At 36.8% G+C, this 22702-nt stretch overlaps 1 protein-coding gene across 1 annotated transcript in view; it reads left to right on the top strand.

The window, feature by feature from the left end:
* The window catches only part of LOC127504736 (NACHT, LRR and PYD domains-containing protein 12-like), a 595457-nt gene that overhangs the window by 549260 nt on the left and 23495 nt on the right, over positions 1-22702 (top strand). Inside the window, exons 112-124 of the mRNA XM_051879684.1 lie at positions 2189-2362; positions 4709-4879; positions 10027-10200; positions 10359-10532; positions 10764-10937; positions 11705-11875; positions 14126-14299; positions 14517-14690; positions 14849-15022; positions 15254-15427; positions 16193-16363; positions 21325-21492; positions 21834-22007. Coding sequence (XP_051735644.1) covers positions 2189-2362; positions 4709-4879; positions 10027-10200; positions 10359-10532; positions 10764-10937; positions 11705-11875; positions 14126-14299; positions 14517-14690; positions 14849-15022; positions 15254-15427; positions 16193-16363; positions 21325-21492; positions 21834-22007 — 2247 coding nt within the window. The remainder of the gene's footprint in view (positions 1-2188; positions 2363-4708; positions 4880-10026; positions 10201-10358; positions 10533-10763; positions 10938-11704; positions 11876-14125; positions 14300-14516; positions 14691-14848; positions 15023-15253; positions 15428-16192; positions 16364-21324; positions 21493-21833; positions 22008-22702) is intronic.

Genomic DNA, 22702 nt, shown 5'->3' with positions numbered 1-22702 from the left:
GGGAAGCTGAAAAAGGTAATCTTTCCCTCACAACCAAAAACACACTCCTTTGGTGACAGGAGCTGCGTCTCATTCGGAGGCTGCTTCCTTCGGAGATCACATGTGAAGGCTTAATACTTCATCAAGGATGTCATATTTAAGAAAAGTAACCATAATAAAATTGACTGATATTCATTGTGAGGTGTAAAACACTGTCATTTCTTTCTTAAGTTGCAATCTAACAGTTATTTTTCTTAAATGACACTGCCTCGATTATGTATGCAGTCTTCAAAGGGTGCAGCCCCTGAATTGGGACACAGCCATTGTCGAAAAATCTCTTGGCTTCCGTATCCCGAATGAAACGCGTTAATGGGCGTGCTCTTGCTCTTGTTCTGGGTGATGTGTTTGCGCACGCTTACCAGGGAGAAGTGCCTGTACAAGGAATTCCGCCCTTTGTTACGTGATAAAGGGCCATACTAGAAAAAACTCTCTAAATCACGTACCGAAACCGGAAGTAGTCATTTGGCACAGAAATACTCCGTCATACGTCCAACTTGTGTTTTGAAACTTTGGCCATGTTTAGCATGAGAATCCAACTCTTCAACAGTGTAAATAAGTCAGAATGCATGAAATAGCATTGCACCCCACCCCCCCTAAAAATGGAGGCATTTATAGATTTATAGTGAAAGTCCTTTAACTTGCTATAAAAGTGTGAACCGTCTCATCTAATATTGTCAGTACAGTCATGTCAATAATATTGTTGAATATTAAGTGTCCCCAACTAATCAAGCCAGAGGCGACAGTGGCAAGAACCCAAACTTCATCAGGTGACAGAAATAGAGAAAAAAATCCTTCAGAGAAACCAGGCTCAGCTATAAAGCTATAAATCTTAACACAAATATTTTTTTTTTCAAACATGTTTCATTTTATCAAGGAAATTTGTCACTGAATAAAAAATACTAATGTACAGGAAATACTAGTTTTTCAAGAGTAATGTTAGTTTAGTTCAGCCTCTTTATATATATATATATATATATATATATATATATATATATATATATATATATAATGTTTATGTAAAAAAAAAAGGAAACCATTTTTAATATTTGTATATAGAAAAATGTATTGTTTGTGTTCCATTTAATTCTGTGATGTGATTTATTTCCCTTGTAGGTTAGATGATTGTAACTTAACAGACAAAAGCTGTTCAGCTCTGGCTACAGTTCTTGGATCAGATACCAATCTGAAAGAGCTGAACATGAACAATAATAATCTGCAGGATTCAGGAGTGAAACTGCTCTGCATGGGACTGAAGAATATAAAGTGTAAATTGGAGATACTGAAGTAAGTTGAGCCATAGGAGTCACATGACAAGAGTGAGGCACGATGACTGACAGGTCGATGCCAGAGGCAAAAGCGCAAGAACATTTGTTAATAAAAGTTGCATTTATTTTTTTTAATATAAGTGAGTTTGTCTTTTTGTTTGTCTGTCATTTTATTGTTGTTGTGTTTTTCATTAAAAAATAGTAATGAACCACAAACTAAGCATTCATTTTAAATTAAGGGGAAAATCCAAATTTCAATTTTTTATAATTTATTTCTGCTACAATGCAGGTATACCATGTCATCAGTCCTATTTGTTTTGTTATAAAAGTGTGATGTTTAATATAACTGAGTTTGTTATTGTACTATTTTTGTTGTTTTTTCATTAAGAGTAATATTGAATCAACATTAAGCAATCATTTTGTTCAAAGTAAAGGAAAAATCTGATGTTAAAGATCAAAATGGGCTCTGTGCACAAGATGGCACCGGTGAGGTGCGGCGATGCAAGTTTACCTCCACTCGTACACTTTCGGTCTTAACGACGTTAGCATTTACTGTAAGAATAAACTTATGTATGAAACTAGATATAGATAACAGCTAGATATAATGAAAGTTTTTTAAATTAAATATGATGGTGGTCTATCAGAGACAAAAGAAAACGCCATTCTTATATTAATGTGTACCTCTGTGTGGTAATTCATCGAGATATGCGGAGATTATCTTTCATTCTTTCTCCTGTTGTTTGCCTCCATATTCAGTTATCAGGTTTTGCAGCTAACGTTCAATACATTTGTACAAAGAACAAAATAAAATTCACTTTAATATTCACTTTATATTGTTTAGGTTGAACTGATTAATCAGCTGAATGTTTTCATTCCTGTTCTAGACTCTCTAACTGCAGTGTAACAGAAGAAGGTTATAAAGCTCTAGCTTCAGCTCTGAGATCAAACCCTTCACACCTGATAGAGCTGGATCTCACAGGAAATGATCCTGGACAATCAGGAGTGAAGGAGCTCGATGATTTACTACAGGATCCAAACCGTCAACTGAAGACACTGAGGTGAGACGGGATGAAATAATACAAAATTAGTTATATGCAGGCTAAATATTCATAACAAATTTATTATTTTAGTTATACAATAAGCTGGAGAATTTGTTGCATTAAAATGATCAAGATCAGATCAGATGCTGTGGATTCTGTCATGATGATGATAACCGTCAACACAGTTTAGTTGTGGTACAAACTACAGGTCAAATAGACATTATGGGTCAGTGTATGTGCTATTCTGGACTATGATATACCTTGACAATTAACATGCACAATTTTGTTTTTGTGCACACTTCTCATTAAAAATTCTTGATAACCTTTCAGTCAAATTGTTTTATGAACACAGTTGTTTTCCATCAAGCCCAGATTCACTGTATCTCTACAGCAGGTCTATGAGTCTCCAGATGTTCACAAACATGCAGTTTCACAAGCCAGTTTTCTCTGCTGATGTTTCTCACTCCTCGTGCTTAAAGGGGTCATGAACTGCATTGTTTTATTGTTTTATAATGTTTCCTAGGGTGCACTTATAATGTTAGTATGATTTTTACATTCAAAATTGTCATAATTTAGAAATAAAAGGCATTTTTCCTACCCTGATTTTAGCCCTCTGATTTGAACACTCTGTTTTAAGGGGTGTGTCTGCTGTGAGACTTAAGTGTTAAACCCCACTGCTGTGATTGGCTAACATCTTTGCATTTGAAATAGCCAAGTATTACTCTCTTTTAGCACATTTTTACTATTACAGCTCTCAAGGTTAACTAATCGTGAAAAGTGCTGCATTACATTTAGATCTGTTGCATTATATTGAGATCGTGGCATGAAATGTTACAGAAATGAACACTGTAGCTGATCACAGACATGTTGTTGAGAGTATGAAAGCAGTGATCTCATCATTGAAACTCAATTTATGCACACTAACAAATACTTTCATCGTAACTAACAGTGCAAACGTGATATAATTAAGAGATTCGTCTAATAAAACGGGAGTTTTGCGCATGTCCAGAACTCGGTCACTGATAAACTTGCACTGTTTGATTGACAGCTTCAGCGCTCGCTGCTCCAACGATTACAAAGGGAGCTTTCTTTGATCGCTTTCTTTATATAATTTAATCAGTTTAAATAACAGATTATTTTCATCCTACTAAGAGAAACAACGCAAGTTGACATTTAGTCACGGGTTTGATTTACTGACACAAAGACAAAGAACATCTGACTGTACATGAATCATTAATATCAGATCAAGCATTAGAATTAACACAGTTACTTACATGTTGCATTACTGTCGAGTCCAGGCACTGCACAATATTTTGTAATCTTTAACGACATGTTTATTGCTTGGTAGCTTGATCTGGTTTAGCACCACATAGGCCTATGTTATTTACCTATTACATGTAGGTGGGGCTAAACAGGCAGTGATGAAGTAGGCATTGATCTTCTTCTGCAGAGGCGGTGCTTGCTGCCCTTTGACGTCATAAGGCAGGAACACACCAAGCCGACGGCGACAAACTAGTGGCGATAAAAGCAGACTGCGGGGTTGGCTCACGTCGGCAGCGTCTGGGTCCAAAGTTGCACTGACACACCAACCCGACGCTCGACAGCCGACGGCCAAGTAGCACATCCGTTCTGCGCCTGCGTAAGATGAAATGGCTTTCCGTACCAGCAGGTGGCAGTAGCTGAACAGCCAATCAGAATGATCAGATGGCCCGAAGGACTGACGAGCTCTGACGCAGATTCAACATGTGGAATCGGCTGAAAAAAAGCAGACAAGGACCAACTTCAGCTGACGGTGCAGAACACACTGAGAAAACTTAGTCGGCCGACGAATAAAAACTGCCCGACGGCCGACCATCGGCTTGGTGTGTTTCTGCCTTTAGATCCCCACTTTGAAAAAGTTGTTTGTTGGGTCTGGTGTCAATAAAAGCCTTTACTGGACTAACAAGGAAGTTTTCAGTTCTGAAACTTACAGGATATTCTTATAGTATGATGACCTCTTAGATGTCAAAAGCTCAAGGAAAATTTGATTTCTCAGTTTATCACCCCTTTAAAAGCCAGAAAGATCTTGAGTCCTTAATTTCACACTCTGTATTCATACTGAAAATCATGATCTAGTGAGCCCTTTTGCCCTTCTGCTCTGTGGGATGTTTCTGTTCTTATGAGTTTACTTTAGGACTGAGTGTCGCTCTAGTTTCTTTTAAATGACTCTATTACACTTTGTTTTCAAGTATTTATATATTTATTTGTGTATTTAAATGTTCAAAGAAAAGAGTGACATCTAAATAACTAACTATAGCTTGTCTTATCAATCATTTTTGTAATGCAACAGACATTTAGTTGAGAACTGAATTGTCTCTTCTGCAGGTTTTTGAGTCCTGCTGCAGATGAAGCCTGTCAGTATGTGAGTGGAATTGTGGGTAAAAACCCGTTACTCCTGAGAGAGCTGAATCTGAGTGAACATGAACTAGGAGACACACGAGTGAATCAGATCGCTGCTCTACTGCAGGATAAACACTGTCGACTCAACACACTGACGTGAGTATTGTTCATTTATTTATAATATTACATTACTTTTAATTGTAATGTTACTGTAGCTGATAATAATATTTCCTCACTTGTTTGAGTCAGAGCAGTTTTTCTCAGCGTCACACAGAGCCACAACAATTTAAAGTAATGCAATTAAACACACAATTAAATCGTGACATCAAGCTTTAAATATTTGACTAAGACAGTTTGATCATGTGTCAATAATTATTTCAGTTCCTGTAGAGGGAGATCAGTTGTTTTCTTCCAGAGCTTAGAAACTCTTCAAATAAGTGATAGATTGAAATAAAACAGCTGCACTATAAACACACAGATGTCTTTCCTAACTTTCACAGGTTAATTCTGTGTAAATTAAAGTGAAAGTGACGTGTGGCCAATTTTGGTGTCCCATACTCAGAAGTTGCACTCTGCATTTCACCCATAGCAGTGAACACACACCAGAGCAGTGGGCAGCCGTTTCTGCTGCGGCGCCCGGGGAGTGATTGTGGGTTCAGTGTCTTACTCAAGGGCTCCTCAGTTGTGGGTAATGAGAGTGGAAGAGAGCGCTGTTCATTCACTCCCCACAACTACATTTCCTGTCGATAGTGAGACTCGAACCCATGACCTTCAGGTTACAAGTAATAAGGTTTCTTTGTAACAATATATTTTCAATTAAGTAATTAAGACATTTATTTAAGAAATTTAATAAAAACAGAAAGACGTATTGCTTCAGCCTTATTCAAAGGCCGCGGAAACATGGTGGGTTCGTTTGTTACGCATTTCAATTCATTCCACATCCGACGTTCTTGGTTTTCTTCCTATTCATTAAATCCGGGCAATTGGTTGATGAAACATTTATTAAAATTAAGATACAATTTATACAAAATGGCCTAGTCTGTCATTTTTGGCGATACAGATTAGTGCAAGACATAATTATAAACTACAGATAGTTAGGGCTGCAATAACAATTCAATAAAATCGATAATAATCAATAATGAAAATCATTGACATCGATTCTCATTATCTATTAGTTGGGTCTGCCCACCGTGCACAGAACTTCTGCAAGTTGCGTCAAATTACAGCACTGAATAACACATTTCTATGGATAAAAATGCATTTAAAAATAGTGGAGGAAACAGATTGAGCAGCTGCAGGAAAGGTACGAGATCAAAGCTGATCAAAACATGAGAATTCTTTATTTTAAGCTTCAAGCTAATGCATTAGCGTAATGGCTTTGACAGATGCATGTGCGTCCTCAGTGCAAAACGTTCATTCTACGGTTATATCCTTATCTGTAAATGATACAAATTCACACAAGCATTTCTATTTTGCATAAAAGCTCATCCTGACAGTCTGCGTTAAACTTCAAACTTTACTGAATGAGTGCCGGTGCGTGCACCCGCGTCAGACAGACGGAACACGGTAGAGAGGGAGACTATTAATATTCAGCACAAAAATATTCATTTTGCTGAAATATCTGTTGTTTAAAGTTAAATTTAGATTTATAAATCAACATATCATTCAAGTGTTTTATGAGAGTAGTGACTGTAAAGGGATAACAACATGTAATTGAATATAAATGTAAGACGTTTCTTATAGCCTATTTACAGGATAAAGAAATGACAGTAAGAGGTGATTGTGTCCAGAGTGAATGTGTGTGTTCCTGCAGAACATTTATCTTGCCTGTTGGTTAACACTGAGTTTGTGTTTTTCTTTATTATTTTTATTACTATCTTCATTTTGTAATGTAGAGATTTAGCCTACACTATATTCACTGTACAGTGCTTAACAAATTTATTAGACCTCTGCCACCCAATGTAAGGTTTGTGCCACAGCTGTCCTAAACTATCAGTATTGGTGATTACTAAATTCATTTTTTATGTTTCTGTAATGGTTAATCCACCAGTATGTGTAAGCTCTTTAGTCACAGCAGTATTTCTAATGCTACAATATAATTATTGTTGTTATAAAAAGTGAAGTTTATAGTTGTTGTTTTTTTCAGATGCCCAGTTACAGTCAATAACAACAGAGACTGTTATTTTTTGGATATTATGTGTGAATAATGACTATTTTGTTGTTTCAGTTTGTTATCTGCCTAATAAATAGCAATAACATTTTTAGTTTTAAACAGCCTGAAATATTTGTTCTCTCTTTATTATGACAGGTAGTCTAATAAATTAAGCACTGTACGTTCTCACAGCTGTCACACAGCATGGTTGTGGGAAACACACGCAGACGATGGAGATTCAATGACAGGGTCTTTAATGACAACACGCAGGAGATCAATACACACATAGCACGACACAGACGTATTACAGAGACGAGAACCGACAGAGACTGAGGGAGAACACAGGGAATATATGCATCTCAGACAAAGCGGCAAACAAGGCTAATTAACAAGACACAGCTGGGACTAATAGAACTCAATCAGGGTAACCAAGGGAACAAACTAGTGGCGGGAAAACTGAACAAAAGAACATGTGACCCAGGGAAACAAACACAGAACACTGACAACAGCATTCAATTGGCACATTTGTTTGAAGTACATTGGGCAGGATGTGCAATAGTGTGGGGTTTTGTTTGTCAATAAAAAATGTAGGATTTTTATTTGATTAATTGATTAATCGAAAAAAAAAAAAAATTGGCCAACTGATCGATTATCAAAATAATCGTTAGTTGCAGCCCTACAAATATTCTACTTTTATTTGTGTACACTCTCAATAACAACAAAATCTTGTACTTTTGTAAAATAAAATAAATAAAAAGCATAGTTTCTCCTGGCTCAGCCTATTTTCCTTAATGTTGCGAATGTTAATGCTGCGAGTGTTTCTAATACAACGGCTGAGGGATCAATCAGTTTCAAAAATAAATACAAAACCTGTCCTAATTTAAGGAAAACAAGTTGACAAAAAAGATCAAATCCAATATTTGGTAATAAAATAGCGTAACAAGTGATTTATAAGCTGTTTTTGTAGGCCGGTCATTTTTGACCAGGAACACCACAAGTGTGACTTTATGCCTTTTTGTAATAAATAAAAACCAAAATAAAAACATTTCAAAACATTTCCTGCTTAAACATTAAAGCACACTAGTGTGATAAACAATGCAATGTTTTTCCATATTTTTTTTGTAAAATTGACAAAATTATCCACAAAAAACACTTTTTTTCACTCGATCAATTCCAAAAATAAACACACAACCTGTCCGAATTGAAAGAAAGCAAGCTGACAAAAAGATTGAATCCAATATTTAGTGATAATGTAGCATAATTAGAGATTTATAAGCAATTTGACCACAAGTGATGCAATGTGGGGAAAAAACTTTGAAAAAAAAAAATTACAAAAATTATAAAAAAAATTTAGGAAGTTGTTAGACTCTGGGTGAATAAAGTCAGTAAATTTTAGTCCAGTGCAATAATATTAACTACATTTTCGGGTACGGGAAAATCCTCTTCGTGTCAAAACACAACATGAGGGTTAATGTATTTATTTTTTAAAAGTTCATTTAAAAGTCTAATTTTATTAAAAAACAAACTAAAATAGACTGTTGTCTGGAGGCAACACTGTACCATAGAGGGTTAAACAATATATTTTATTTGTGAATTGATTTTTTTTTTTTTTTTTTTTTTTTTCCAGCTGTTCTTTTTAATAGTCAACTTATTTCGGATCATCAGTCATGCTCTGTAAACTCTCTGTCACAGACAGGAAGATCTTTAATTTCACCAAGCTGATTGATCACTAAAACCCCCAGCAGTCATCATGTTTTCAGGTCTTTTCGAGTTTGATTTTGACGTGACATAAAGCGGTGATATCTAAGTGGGTGATCTGTTTACTTACTTTTTAATTAGTCTTCCCATTGACACCATCATTTTGTTCATTCAGACTGACACGTGGAACGCGCATGTAAACAAAAGGCAGGATTTATCACACAAACCAATCATATCCAATCGTAACTGATCATATCCAATCATAGCGTGATGGAGCCATTGCCTCCTCTCATGTGACTTTCCCCCATTCATTCTCTATTACCCCCCACAAAACCCACCGCACGCTTTAGGGGGTCTATTGATTTTCTATGAGGGGAAGGGAGGCACAGAGACGCGGACTCCCTCTGTAACTTTACCTGCAGGTGTCGCTGTTGGACAGTGTTCCTTTACAAAAACGAGTGACTTGTACACTTTTTATTGTCACATTCTGTAATATTTGCGTTGTTTTATTTTTGTAATATGGATTATTTTCTCATCCTATTTTTTTGAGGAGGCAATGCCTCCCTTACCTCCTCGGAGGAAACGCCCCTGCAGTTACAGGGAACAAAACCAGACAAAAGACAATGGTAACATGAGGGCTATATATACACACAGACACTAATAAACCAGAAACACCTGAACACAATGAACCAATGAAAACATGACACATGAAACAAGGAACCAATCAGAACATGACAAGATCACATGAGGAGCAAGACTGTGAGAATTATACTAAATTACAGACATGAAAACATAAACTAAACTGAACCGGTAACACTTCACAAGAAGGTTCATTTGTTAACATTAGTTAATGTATTAATGAACATGAACTAACCATGAGCAATACATTTGTTACTGTATTTACTAATCTTCGTTAACGTTAGTTAATGAAAATACAGTTGTTCATAGTTTATTCATGTTAGTTCACAGTGGATTAACTAATGTTAACAGAAAACTTTTGTATTTAAAAATGTATTAGTAAATGTTGAAACTTACATTAAGGTTATTAAATGCTGTTCTAGTATTGTCCATCATTGGTTCATGTTAACTAATGTAGTTCATGTTAACAAATGAAAGCTTATTGTAAAGTGTTAGAGAGTAGACAATGTGTCTGAAAACAACCGACATAAACACATTTGTCCCAGTGATCAAACCAAGAGTGACATTGACATGAAAGAACCTTAAAGATGATTTGAAATGAATGTGTAAACTAACATAAATAGATCGACAATTTCAACCTTTGTATTGTTACAGTGTCAGTAGTATATTTAAATGAACAATGTGTCGTCTTTCTCCATGTTTTTGCTCCTGGATATCCCTGTTTATTTGTCAGCAAAAGTCTGCTGGATGAAGCTAAACATGTTAGTTGATCATCATAGATCTGAGTCATTGTCTTTTCTCTTTCTGTCTTCAGTCTGAATAGATGCAGTATTACAGAGGAACAGTGTGTCATCCTGACTTCAGCTCTGAAATCAAACCCGTCACACCTGAGAGAGCTGAACCTGAGCTGGAATAATCTAGGAGACTCTGGAGTGAAAAACCTCAGTGATCTACTGATGAACCCACAATTCAAGCTGGAGAAACTAGAGTTAGTATCATTATACTGTACAGCAGTTACAGTGAGATTGAAGTTTATTTTAAGACAGCAGAGCTTATGTTTCAGTTTATAACAGTGCACCGATTTAATTTCCATCATCACACATGAACTGAACATGGATTTGAGTCATTTTCTCTTTCTGTCTTCAGTCTGAATAGATGCAGTATTACAGAGAAACAGTGTGTCATCCTGACTTCAGCTCTGAAATCAAACCCGTCACACCTGAGAGAGCTGAACCTGAGCTGGAATAATCTAGGAAACACAGGAGTGAAGCACTTATGTGACGTACTGAAGGATTCACACTGTAAACTGGAGAGATTGAGGTCAGTAACATTCACATACAAGAATCAAAATGCTGAATATCACTTTAATAGTTTAAACTAAAGGTAAATTAAAGTTCTCTGTGCCTTTTGTTTGCCTCCATATTCGGTTGTCAGTGTTTGCCACTATCTTTCAATACATTTGTTCAAAGAACAAAATAAAATTGACTTTAAGGATTTATATTGTTGAGGTTGAACTGATTAATCAGCTGAATGTTTTCATTCCTGTTCTAGACTCTCTAACTGCAGTGTGACAGAAGAAGGTTATAAAGCTCTGGCTTCAGCTCTGAGATCAAACCCTTCACACCTGATAGAGCTGGATCTCACAGGAAATGATCCTGGACAATCAGGAGTGAAGGAGCTCGATGATTTACTACAGGATCCAAACTGTCAACTGAAGACACTGAGGTGAGACTGGATGAAATAATTAACAAAATTAGTTATATGCAGGCTAAATATTCATAACAAATATATTATTTTAGTTATACAATAAGCTGGAGAATTTGTTGCATCAAAATGATCAAGATCAGATCAGATGCTGTGGGTTCTGTCATGATGATGATAACCGTCAACACAGTTTAGTTGTGGTACAAGCTACAGGTCAAATAGACATTATGGGTCAGTGTATGTGCTGCTATTCTGGAGTATGGTATACCTTGACAATTAACATGCACAATTTTGTTTTTGTGCACACTTCTCATTAAAAACTCTTGATAACCTTTCAGTCAAATTGTTTTCTGAACACAGTTGTTTTCCATCAAGCCCAGATTCACTGTATCTCTACAGCAGGTCTATGAGTCTCCAGATGTTCACAAACATGCAGTTTCACAAGCCAGTTTTCTCTGCTGATGTTTCTCACTCCTCGTGCTTAAAAGCCAGAAAGATCTCGAGGCCTTAATTTCACACTCTGTATTCATACTGAAAATCATGATCTAGTGAGCTTTTGTCCTTCTGCTCTGTGGGACGTTTCTGTTCTTATGAGTTTGCTTTAGGACTGACTAATTTCTTTTAAATAACTCTATTACACTTTGTTTTCAAGTATTTATATATTTATTTGTGTATTTAAATGTTCAAAGAAAAGAGTGACATCTAAATAACTAACTAGAGCTTGTCTTATCAATAATTTTTGTAATGCAACAGACATTTAGTTGAGAACTGAATTGTCTCTTCTGCAGGTTTTTGAGTCCTGCTGCAGATGAAGCCTGTCAGTATGTGAGTGGAATTGTGGGTAAAAACCCGTTACTCCTGAGAGAGCTGAATCTGAGTGAACATGAACTAGGAGACACACGAGTGAATCAGATCGCTGCTCTACTGCAGGATAAACACTGTCGACTCAACACACTGACGTGAGTATTGTTCATTTATTTATAATATTACATTACTTTTAATTGTGATGTTACTGAAGCTGATAATAATATTTCCTCACTTGTTTGAGTCAGAGCAGTTTTTCTCAGCGTCACACAGAGCCACACCAATGTAAAGTAATACAATTAAACAGGCAATTAAATACACAATTAAACCGTGACATCAAGCTTTAAATATTTGACTAAGACAGTTTGATCATGGGTCAATAATTATTTCAGTTCCTGTAGAGGGAGATCAATGGTTTTCTTCCAGAGCTTAGAAACTCTTCAAATAAGTGATAGATTGAAAAAACAGCTGCACTATAAACACACAGATGTCTTTCCTAACTTTCACAGGTTAGTTCTGTGTAAATTAAAGTGAAGTGTGGCCAATTTTGGGGTCCCATACTCTGAAGTTGTGCTCTGCATTTCACCCATAGCAGTGAACACACACCAGAGCAGTGGGCAGCCGTTTCTGCTGCGGCGCCCGTGGAGTGATTGTGGGTTCAGTGTCTTTCTCAAGGGCTCCTCAGTTGTGGGTAATGAGAGTGGAAGAGAGCGCTGTTCATTCATTCCCCACACCTACATTTCCTGTCGATAGTGAGACTCAAACCCATGACATTCAGGTTACAAGTCTGACACTCTAACCATTAGGCCACAACTGCTCATTTAAATATAAGTGTTCATATATTGAACATGACTGCTGAATGTGATCATGTTTACTGATTGCTGGTGTGTAACAAAGTTGTTTTGTGACATCAGAACTGTTCATAACTGCTTTCAATTTAATGTTTGTATTTCACAAAATGTAAAATGTCTCATTTTGATGCAGCATATGCTGTAACTTGTAAAAATTGAACAAGTGAATTTTAAAAATCTGTGATCAGCATCTGCCTGTAATAAGATACACTGAAATCAATTTGACCGAACACAAGTGCAGCTTTATTCAAATTAATATGAACCAAAAAAATAAATAAATCAATAAAAAAACAAGACTTGACTAAGAAACATGAACCTCACCAACAGCAGTTACAGGGAACAAAACCAGACAAAAGACAATGGTAACATGAGGGCTATATATACACACAGACGCTAATAAACCAGAAACACCTGAACACAATGAACCAATGAAAACATGACACATGAAACAAGGAACCAATCAGAACATGACAAGATCACATGAAGAGCAAGACTGTGAGAAATTTAAAAAAAATAAAAGACATGAAAACATAAACTAAACTGAACCTAGAACAGTTGTGACACTGCCTCACGGTGCAGCACTAAAGCAAATGAACTACCTTTTCCAAAACTTGTTCGATTGTCTTCTGCTCGAGGAAATACTTTTATTCCTTAATCTTTTCATGTTTGTTCATTATTCATTGTTCATGTTAGTTCACAGTGGATTAACTAATGCTAACAGAAAACTTTTGTATTTAAAAATGTATTAGTAAATGTTGAAACTTACATTAAGGTTATTAAATGCTGTTCTAGTATTGTCCATCATTGGTTCATGTTAACTAATGTAGTTCATGTTAACAAATGAAAGCTTATTGTAAAGTGTTAGAGAGTAGACAATGTGTCTGAAAACAACCGACATAAACACATTTGTCCCAGTGATCAAACCAAGAGTGACATTGACATGAAAGAACCTTAAAGATGATATGAAATGAATGTGTAAACTAACATAAATAGATCGACGATTTCAGCCTTTGTATTGTTACAGTGTCAGTAGTATATTTAAATGTGTACAATGTGTAGTCTTTCTCCATGTTTTTGCTCCTGGATATCCCTGTTTATTTGTCAGCAAAAGTCTGCTGGATGAAGCTAAACATGTTAGTTGATCATCTTGCATCTGAGTGATTGTCTTTTCTTTTTTCTTTTCTTTCACAATTCAAGCTGGAGAAACTAGAGTTAGTATCATTATACTGTACAGCAGTTACAGTGAGATTGAAGTTTATTTATTTTAAGACAGCAGAGCTTATGTTTCAGTTTATAACAGTGCATCGATTTAATTTCCAGCATTTGATACAATGTACTGATTGTGTACATGCAGAAATCTGCATTTTCAACAGAGAACAAAGAATAGAGACGTCAAATAAATAGTTAAAAATGAAAGAGAAGAAACAGTATCTTCAGCACACAGAACTAGTGTGACTGGGTTTCAGAACAGACTATTGGAAACTAAATGCTGCTGAAGCTCTTCAATAAGAAGATCATCATAGATGTGAACTATTGTTATTTCTCTGTCTTCAGTCTGAATAGATGCAGTATTACAGAGAAACAGTGTGTCATCCTGACTTCAGCTCTGAAATCAAACCCGTCACACCTGAGAGAGCTGAACCTGAGCTGGAATAATCTTGGAAACACAGGAGTGAAGCACCTATGTGACGTACTGAAGGATTCACACTGTAAACTGGAGAGATTGAGGTCAGTAACATTCACATACAAGAATCAAAATGCTGAATATCACTTTAATAGTTTAAACTAAAGGTAAATTAAAGTTCTCTGTGCCTTTTTTTTTGCCTAATGTTTTTGCTCCTGGATATCCCTGTTTATTTGTCAGCAAAAGTCTGCTGGATGAAGCTAAACATGTTAGTTGATCATCATAGATCTGAGTCATTGTCTTTTCTCTTTCTGTCTTCAGTCTGAATAGATGCAGTATTACAGAGGAACAGTGTGTCATCCTGACTTCAGCTCTGAAATCAAACCCGTCACACCTGAGAGAGCTGAACCTGAGCTGGAATAATCTAGGAGACTCTGGAGTGAAAAACCTCAGTGATCTACTGATGAACCCACAATTCAAGCTGGAGAAACAAGAGTTAGTATCATTATACTGTACAGCAGTTACAGTGAGATTGAAGTTTATTTTAAGACAGCAGAGCTTATGTTTCAGTTTATAACAGTGCACCGATTTAATTTCCATCATCACACATGAACTGAACATGGATTTGAGTCATTTTCTCTTTCTGTCTTCAGTCTGAATAGATGCAGTATTACAGAGAAACAGTGTGTCATCCTGACTTCAGCTCTGAAATCAAACCCGTCACACCTGAGAGAGCTGAACCTGAGCTGGAATAATCTAGGAAACACAGGAGTGAAGCACTTATGTGACGTACTGAAGGATTCACACTGTAAACTGGAGAGATTGAGGTCAGTAACATTCACATACAAGAATCAAAATGCTGAATATCACTTTAATAGTTTAAACTAAAGGTAAATTAAAGTTCTCTGTGCCTTTTGTTTGCCTCCATATTCAGTTGTCAGTGTTTGCCACTATCTTTCAATACATTTGTTCAAAGAACAAAATAAAATTGACTTTAAGGATTTATATTGTTGAGGTTGAACTGATTAATCAGCTGAATGTTTTCATTCCTGTTCTAGACTCTCTAACTGCAGTGTAACAGAAGAAGGTTATAAAGCTCTGGCTTCAGCTCTGAGATCAAACCCTTCACACCTGATAGAGCTGGATCTCACAGGAAATGATCCTGGACAATCAGGAGTGAAGGAGCTCGATGATTTACTACAGGATCCAAACTGTCAACTGAAGACACTGAGGTGAGATGGGATGAATTAATACAAAATTAGTTATATGCAGGCTAAATATTCATAACAAATATATTATTTTAGTTATACAATAAGCTGGAGAATTTGTTGCATCAAAATGATCAAGATCAGATCAGATGCTGTGGGTTCTGTCATGATGATGATAACCGTCAACACAGTTTAGTTGTGGTACAAGCTACAGGTCAAATAGACATTATGGGTCAGTGTATGTGCTGCTATTCTGGAGTATGGTATACCTTGACAATTAACATGCACAATTTTGTTTTTGTGCACACTTCTCATTAAAAACTCTTGATAACCTTTCAGTCAAATTGTTTTCTGAACACAGTTGTTTTCCATCAAGCCCAGATTCACTGTATCTCTACAGCAGGTCTATGAGTCTCCAGATGTTCACAAACATGCAGTTTCACAAGCCAGTTTTCTCTGCTGATGTTTCTCACTCCTCCTGCTTAAAAGCCAGAAAGATCTCGAGGCCTTAATTTCACACTCTGTATTCATACTGAAAATCATGATCTAGTGAGCTTTTGTCCTTCTGCTCTGTGGGACGTTTCTGTTCTTATGAGTTTGCTTTAGGACTGACTAATTTCTTTTAAATAACTCTATTACACTTTGTTTTCAAGTATTTATATATTTATTTGTGTATTTAAATGTTCAAAGAAAAGAGTGACATCTAAATAACTAACTAGAGCTTGTCTTATCAATAATTTTTGTAATGCAACAGACATTTAGTTGAGAACTGAATTGTCTCTTCTGCAGGTTTTTGAGTCCTGCTGCAGATGAAGCCTGTCAGTATGTGAGTGGAATTGTGGGTAAAAACCCGTTACTCCTGAGAGAGCTGAATCTGAGTGAACATGAACTAGGAGACACACGAGTGAATCAGATCGCTGCTCTACTGCAGGATAAACACTGTCGACTCAACAGACTGACGTGAGTATTGTTCATTTATTTATAATATTACATTACTTTTAATTGTGATGTTACTGAAGCTGATAATAATATTTCCTCACTTGTTTGAGTCAGAGCAGTTTTTCTCAGCGTCACACAGAGCCACAACAATGTAAAGTAATACAGTTAAACAGGCAATTAAACACACAATTAAAACGTGACATCAAGCTTTAAATATTTGACTAATGGTGCGTTCACACCAGACGCGAATGAAGCTTGAAGCGCGAGTGATTTACATGTTAAGTCAAAGCAAAGACGCGAATAGATATCCTGCGGCACGATTCGCGCGAATGATGCGGTGCGAATAAAGCGTTTCGGGCGTTTGATGCGTGTAATGCGTGATTCGCGCGAGTTGAAAAAGCTGAACTTAGGCGAAAATTCGCGCCGCGTTAACCAATCAGGAGCTTGCTCTAATAGTGACATGATTACGACGTAACGAGAGGAGGCAGAAATCCGAGACAACAATGGAGGACAAAATCATCGTCGCTGTACGATACATCTTCATACTTTTATAGAAACAGGAATAAAAAGGATCTTGCTTGGAAGAAAGTGAGTGAGGAGGTCGGACAATCTGGTAAGTTGTAAAAAAAAATATATATGTGTGTGTGTGTATATATATATATATATATATATATATATATTGAGAGTACAAGCTAGCTAAAGCCGTCAAATTGAGCTTGTTCGCCGTATTTTACAACGACTTTCCCGCTGACGAGTTGATGTGTTTATTCAGAGGAAGTGTGCAGAAGCCCCTCTCATGACGCGAATTCGCGTCTGTTTTGAAGTGAATTTCACGCGCGAATGAAGCGAGTAAACTCAAAATGTTTTAGCGTCCAACTACGCGTGAATAGCGCGATTTGTTCGCGCAAGTCGCGTCTGGTGTGAACGCCCCATAAGACAATTTGATCATAGGTCAATAATTATTTCACTTCCTGTAGAGGGAGATCAGTTGTTTTCTTCCAGATCTTAGAAACTCTTCAAATAAATAAAGTAAGTAAATAAATCAATAAAAAAACAAGATTTGACTAAGAAACATGAACCTCACCAACAGCAGTGTAAGGCTGGAAGCTTACGCTGCTATTTTGAACCAATAATCGGAAACAAAAAGCAGTTGAAGGATGACGTGCATAATTCAGTTATTTATCTGACTCCAATATAATTAATCTGACTCCAGTAAAGTTGTTGTTATTTTTTACCTCTTATTCATTAAAGGTAAAAGTCTTTCTTAGAACTGATAGGAAAACGTAGGATTTAACCTGAACGTTTAGACAACGAAATTACAATCAGTTTAGCTTTCAACATTATCAGTTACAAAAGGAAAGATTCTCAAAACCCTTAAAGCAGGCAAAGTTATTTATTAAGTTACATGTTTAAATATGCAGACAGTAAAATGGTAACATACAGTAACTGTATAGAAAACTTAGTTGTAAGGAATAATGCACTGCTGTACATGCAGAAGAGGCCGTAAAAGCCTTTCTTGTATTAAGAGGTTACGCATCGGTGTGCGGGAGTGGCAGGGTTAAAGCCTTTCTCCCAGAACAACAGTTACCTTTCCTTCTTATACCCTGAGCAAAGCATTGTTATACATGAGTGGAATACCAACACCCAAAACTAACTGAGAGGAAACCAAAAGATATGGCAAATGAGTGGTGATCAAGAGGGAGAGAAGTACATTAACATATTCTCCTCAGTGCATGTTTAAGCAATACCTAGATTGTACATTAGGATACTTTAATGTCTCCATTAAGTACACTACCATCCAGTTCAGTTTATAAACTGTCAGATGAGACCAAACATGACATAGTTAGAAAACACTAGTAGATAAATAGTATGTAGTTGAAAGCATATATGTCCTGTGAAGCAAATGGTACAGATGTGTCATTGAGGTGTAAACGACTCTGTCTCTCCAGACTGAACCATCCTGTGCCTGGAGTGTCCCAACAGTCCCCAATCAGCATATTGATGAATCCCTCGCACTAGATAGGCATTAGCATACTGTGATGCACGCTCAACAGCTAGAGAATACCCATAATGCACTGTGAGATTTGCCCCCTGAATGAATTCCCGCGTCTCTCCAGGAGATGGCGCCCACAGCTGAATCAGTCATCCATTCATTTTCCAAACCGCGCTGGTCCAGCATTATCAAACAGGTTTAATTTCCTTTTTTAATTGATCATTAAATCGTTTAATTAAGGTTTGTATATGCTAGTTTTCATGGCAGAGTTTAACATAAATATTCATTACTACTGGAGCTGCCAGTTTGCTGTATTTCAAATGATTAAACAGCAAACACAAACTATGCGAAATCGGCAGCCCTTCCGGCGCACTCAGTGTCTGAATTCACTCACTCGTTTCATTCACTCCTTCAAGTGGACTATATTAGTGGAGTAATGTAGGGAATAGTGCAGTGGTGGCTGGTGCTAAAATTTTTTTGGGGGGGGGGGGGGGGGGGGGGGGGGGGGGGGGGGGGGGGGGGGGGGGGGGGGGCAAAAAAAAAAAAAAAGAATTAGAGATGCAGAATGGGCCAATTGTTAAATAATGTGATGTGATGTATCACTACTGCTTATCTAAAACATGGAAAAATTAGTATTTAAAGCATGCCATAGGGCTGGGTGATATGGCCAAAAAATCATATCTCTATTTTTGGGCTGAATGGTGATGTATAATCTCGGTATTTTGCACATTTTTCTATTTGAACTAAAAAAAAAAAAATCTGTATTTAATTAATTTTTTTTTATTTCACATCTTGCCCAATATTTTCAAAACAATGTTCATATTCAAGGCTATGAAAACAAACATGAATGTAACCTTGTAGTCTGTTATATTATGCGCAAAAAAGGGGGTCAAATTACATGAGGCCTACATTCTAACATTGTGACACTACAAAAAGAAAATAATGCTTTTTAAAGCAGAAGTTACATTCGCTAAACTAAAACTGAAAATAAAAAAAAGCACAGACTAATTATTAGTCTATTTTGATTACCCTACAATAATCACTTTACAGTTACTACTATCATAAAAATACACTTAGTTGTAGGTTCGAAATTCTACATATGGCACATTTATGTTCGCAAAAAAAAAACGAAAACAAATAATCAACAACTAATATTTTAGCTAAATGTATATTTTAGTCAGAATTATTGCGCTCCGTCTGTTTGGCGCGCATGCGCACGGCGGCGCTCGTTCACGGGAGTTTGTGCTTCCACTCCTGTCTCCTGGACAGCAAAATGGAAATATTTTCTCGACTTTCTAACATTTACAGATGGAGAAAATGTCTGTGAAATGTAAGTTATGCACTGAGGAAATTACTGGATGCCACTTTAGCTTAAAGATTATAAATATAGACGTTTTCCACCAATCGCTGCACAAGTTAAGGTTACGTATGATGACGAAAGCACGTTAGTGCTAGCCCTCCCGGACCCATAGAGAATGCATTGCAGTGCCTGCAGTTCAAAACAAAAGTTTTTTGAATGGAAGTCTATGGGAGCACTCGGGGCAAATCTCAGCCAGAGTGAAATCGCCCAAAAAGAGGTGGTGCTCCACAGAGCGTGATTGACGCTGATTGGACTATAGCCTATATCCAGAGGAAATAGAACAAACAGCCTAGAAGTGACAGCTAGCGTAACACTGTGGTTGAAAAAATATCCGTCCCTTTCTCACTTTGGTGGTGCGTCGCCCTATTGCCCTGATGAAGAAACCGCCCCTGGAATAGTGAATGAGGGTATAGGGGGCGATTTCAAACACAGCAAAGGAACCAATCAGAACATGACACATGAACAGGGGAACACATGACAAGATCACATGAAGAGCAAGACTGTGAGAAATTTAAAAAAAATAAAAGACATGAAAACATAAACTAAACTGAACCTAGAACAGACGTGACACTGCCTCACGGTGCAGCACTAAAGCAAATGAACTACCTTTTCCAAAACTTGTTTGATTCTCTTCTGCTCGAGGAAATACTTTTATTCCTTAAAGGTGCCGTAGAACGTGTTTTCAAAAGATGTAATATAAGTCTAAGGTGTCCCCTGAATGTGTCCGTGAAGTTTCAGCTCAAAATACCCCATAGATTTTTTTTAATTCATTTTTTTAACTGCCTATTTTGGGGCATGGTAACTTTAACCACATTTAACAGTACATTAGCAACATGCTAACGAAACATTTATGAAGACAATTTACAAATATCACTAAAAATATGTTATCATGGATCATGTCAGTTATTATTGCTCCATCTGCCATTTTTCACTATTGTTCTTGCTTGCTTACCTAGTCTGATGATTCAGCTGTGCACAGATCCAGACGTTAATACTAACTGCCCTTGTGTAATGCCTTGAACATGGGCTGGCATATGCAAATATTGGGGGCGTACATATTAATGATCCCGACTGTTGCGTCACAGTCAGTGTTATGTTGAGATTCGCCTGTTTTCCGGAGGTCTTTTAAACAAATGAGATTTATATAAGAAGGAGGAAACAATGGAGTTTGAAACACAATGTATGTCTTTTCCATGTACTGAACTCTTGTTATTCAACTATGCCAAGATAAATTCAGTTTTTGATTCTAGGGCACCTTTAGTTCACAGTGGATTAACTAATGTTAACTAAAGCTTATTGTAAAGTGTTAGAGAGTAGACAATGTGTCTGAAAACAACCGACATAAACACATTTGTCCCAGCGATCAAACCAAGAGTGACATTGACACGAAAGAACCTTAAAGATGATATGAAATGAATGTGTAAACTAACATAAATAGATCGACGATTTCAGCCTTTGTATTGTTACAGTGTCAGTAGTATATTTAAATGAACAATGTGTAGTCTTTCTCCATGTTTTTGCTCCTATATATCCCTGTTTATTTGTCAGCAAAAGTCTGCTGGATGAAGCTAAACATGTTAGTTGATCATCATAGATCTGAGTCATTGTCTTTTCTCTTTCTGTCTTCAGTCTGAATAGATGCAGTATTACAGAGGAACAGTGTGTAATCCTGACTCTGAAATCAAACCCGTCACACCTGAGAGAGCTGAACCTGAGCGGGAATGAACTAGGAAACACAGGAGTGAAAAACCTCAGTGATCTACTGATGAACCCACAATTCAAGCTGGAGAAACTAGAGTTAGTATCATTATACTGTACAGCAGTTACAGTGAGATTGAAGTTTATTTATTTTAAGACAGCAGAGCTTATGTTTCAGTTTATAACTGCATCGATTTAATTTCCAGCATTTGATACAATGTACTGATTGTGTACATGCAGAAATCTGCATTTTCAACAGAGAACAAAGAATAGAGACGTCAAATAAATAGTTAAAGATGAAAGAGAAGAAACAGTATCTTCAGCACACAGAACTAGTGTGACTGGGTTTCAGAACAGACTATTGGAAACTAAATGCTGCTGAAGCTCTTCAATAAGAAGATCATCATAGATGTGAACTATTGTTATTTCTCTGTCTTCAGTCTGAATAGATGCAGTATTACAGAGAAACAGTGTGTCATCCTGACTTCAGCTCTGAAATCAAACCCGTCACACCTGAGAGAGCTGAACCTGAGCTGGAATAATCTAGGAAACACAGGAGTGAAGCACCTATGTGACGTACTGAAGGATTCACACTGTAAACTGGAGAGATTGAGGTCAGTAACATTCACATACAAGAATCAAAATGCTGAAAATCACTTCAACAGTTTAAACTAAAACACTTTATTCTCAATATCTCACAATGAGCCTCATTTATGAAACAAAACGTATTATGACAGAAAATTGGGCGTACGGCCGTTTCCACACAAAACTTGGCATTTATCAATATGAGCGTGAGCGGTGGCTATGATCAGATCTCACGTCAGGTCTCAGCTCGTTTACACAAGTTTCTGTGTTAGTGTGAACTTGGGTGCAGCATAGTGAATCTGCTGGAGAATTGAGATGAGAGCATTTTGTTCATTATGCTATTTAAACTGATTTCTGACTCTAGCTCCTCCTAGAGGTTTAAAGCTAGAACTACCAGATTGGGCTCAAACCTTCAGACTGTTCTGACTTAGTGTGCTTTATCTTTACTAACTGATCCGACTCACGGTTTTCCTAAAAATGACTATTAAATCTGGAAAAAATCCCATTGACTTTCATTGACGGAATGTTCAGATGAGCCAAGACTGTTCAAACTCCAACTGTCAGAATTCAAATTTTGACAGTTGGAGAGGCTCATCAGACTCCATTAGCTGCCATTCTATGTTCTATTTCTAAACCATTGAGACTCTAATTATTCTAATCTATCTATCTATCTATCTATCTATCTATCTATCTGTCTATCTATCTATCTATCTATCTATCTATC

This window comes from Ctenopharyngodon idella, chromosome 2 (assembly GCF_019924925.1).
Source record: "Ctenopharyngodon idella isolate HZGC_01 chromosome 2, HZGC01, whole genome shotgun sequence".
Taxonomy (NCBI): Eukaryota; Metazoa; Chordata; class Actinopteri; order Cypriniformes; family Xenocyprididae; genus Ctenopharyngodon; species Ctenopharyngodon idella.
The sequence above is the reverse complement of the archived record's forward strand: the minus strand, read 5'-3'. Positions and strand labels throughout refer to the sequence as shown.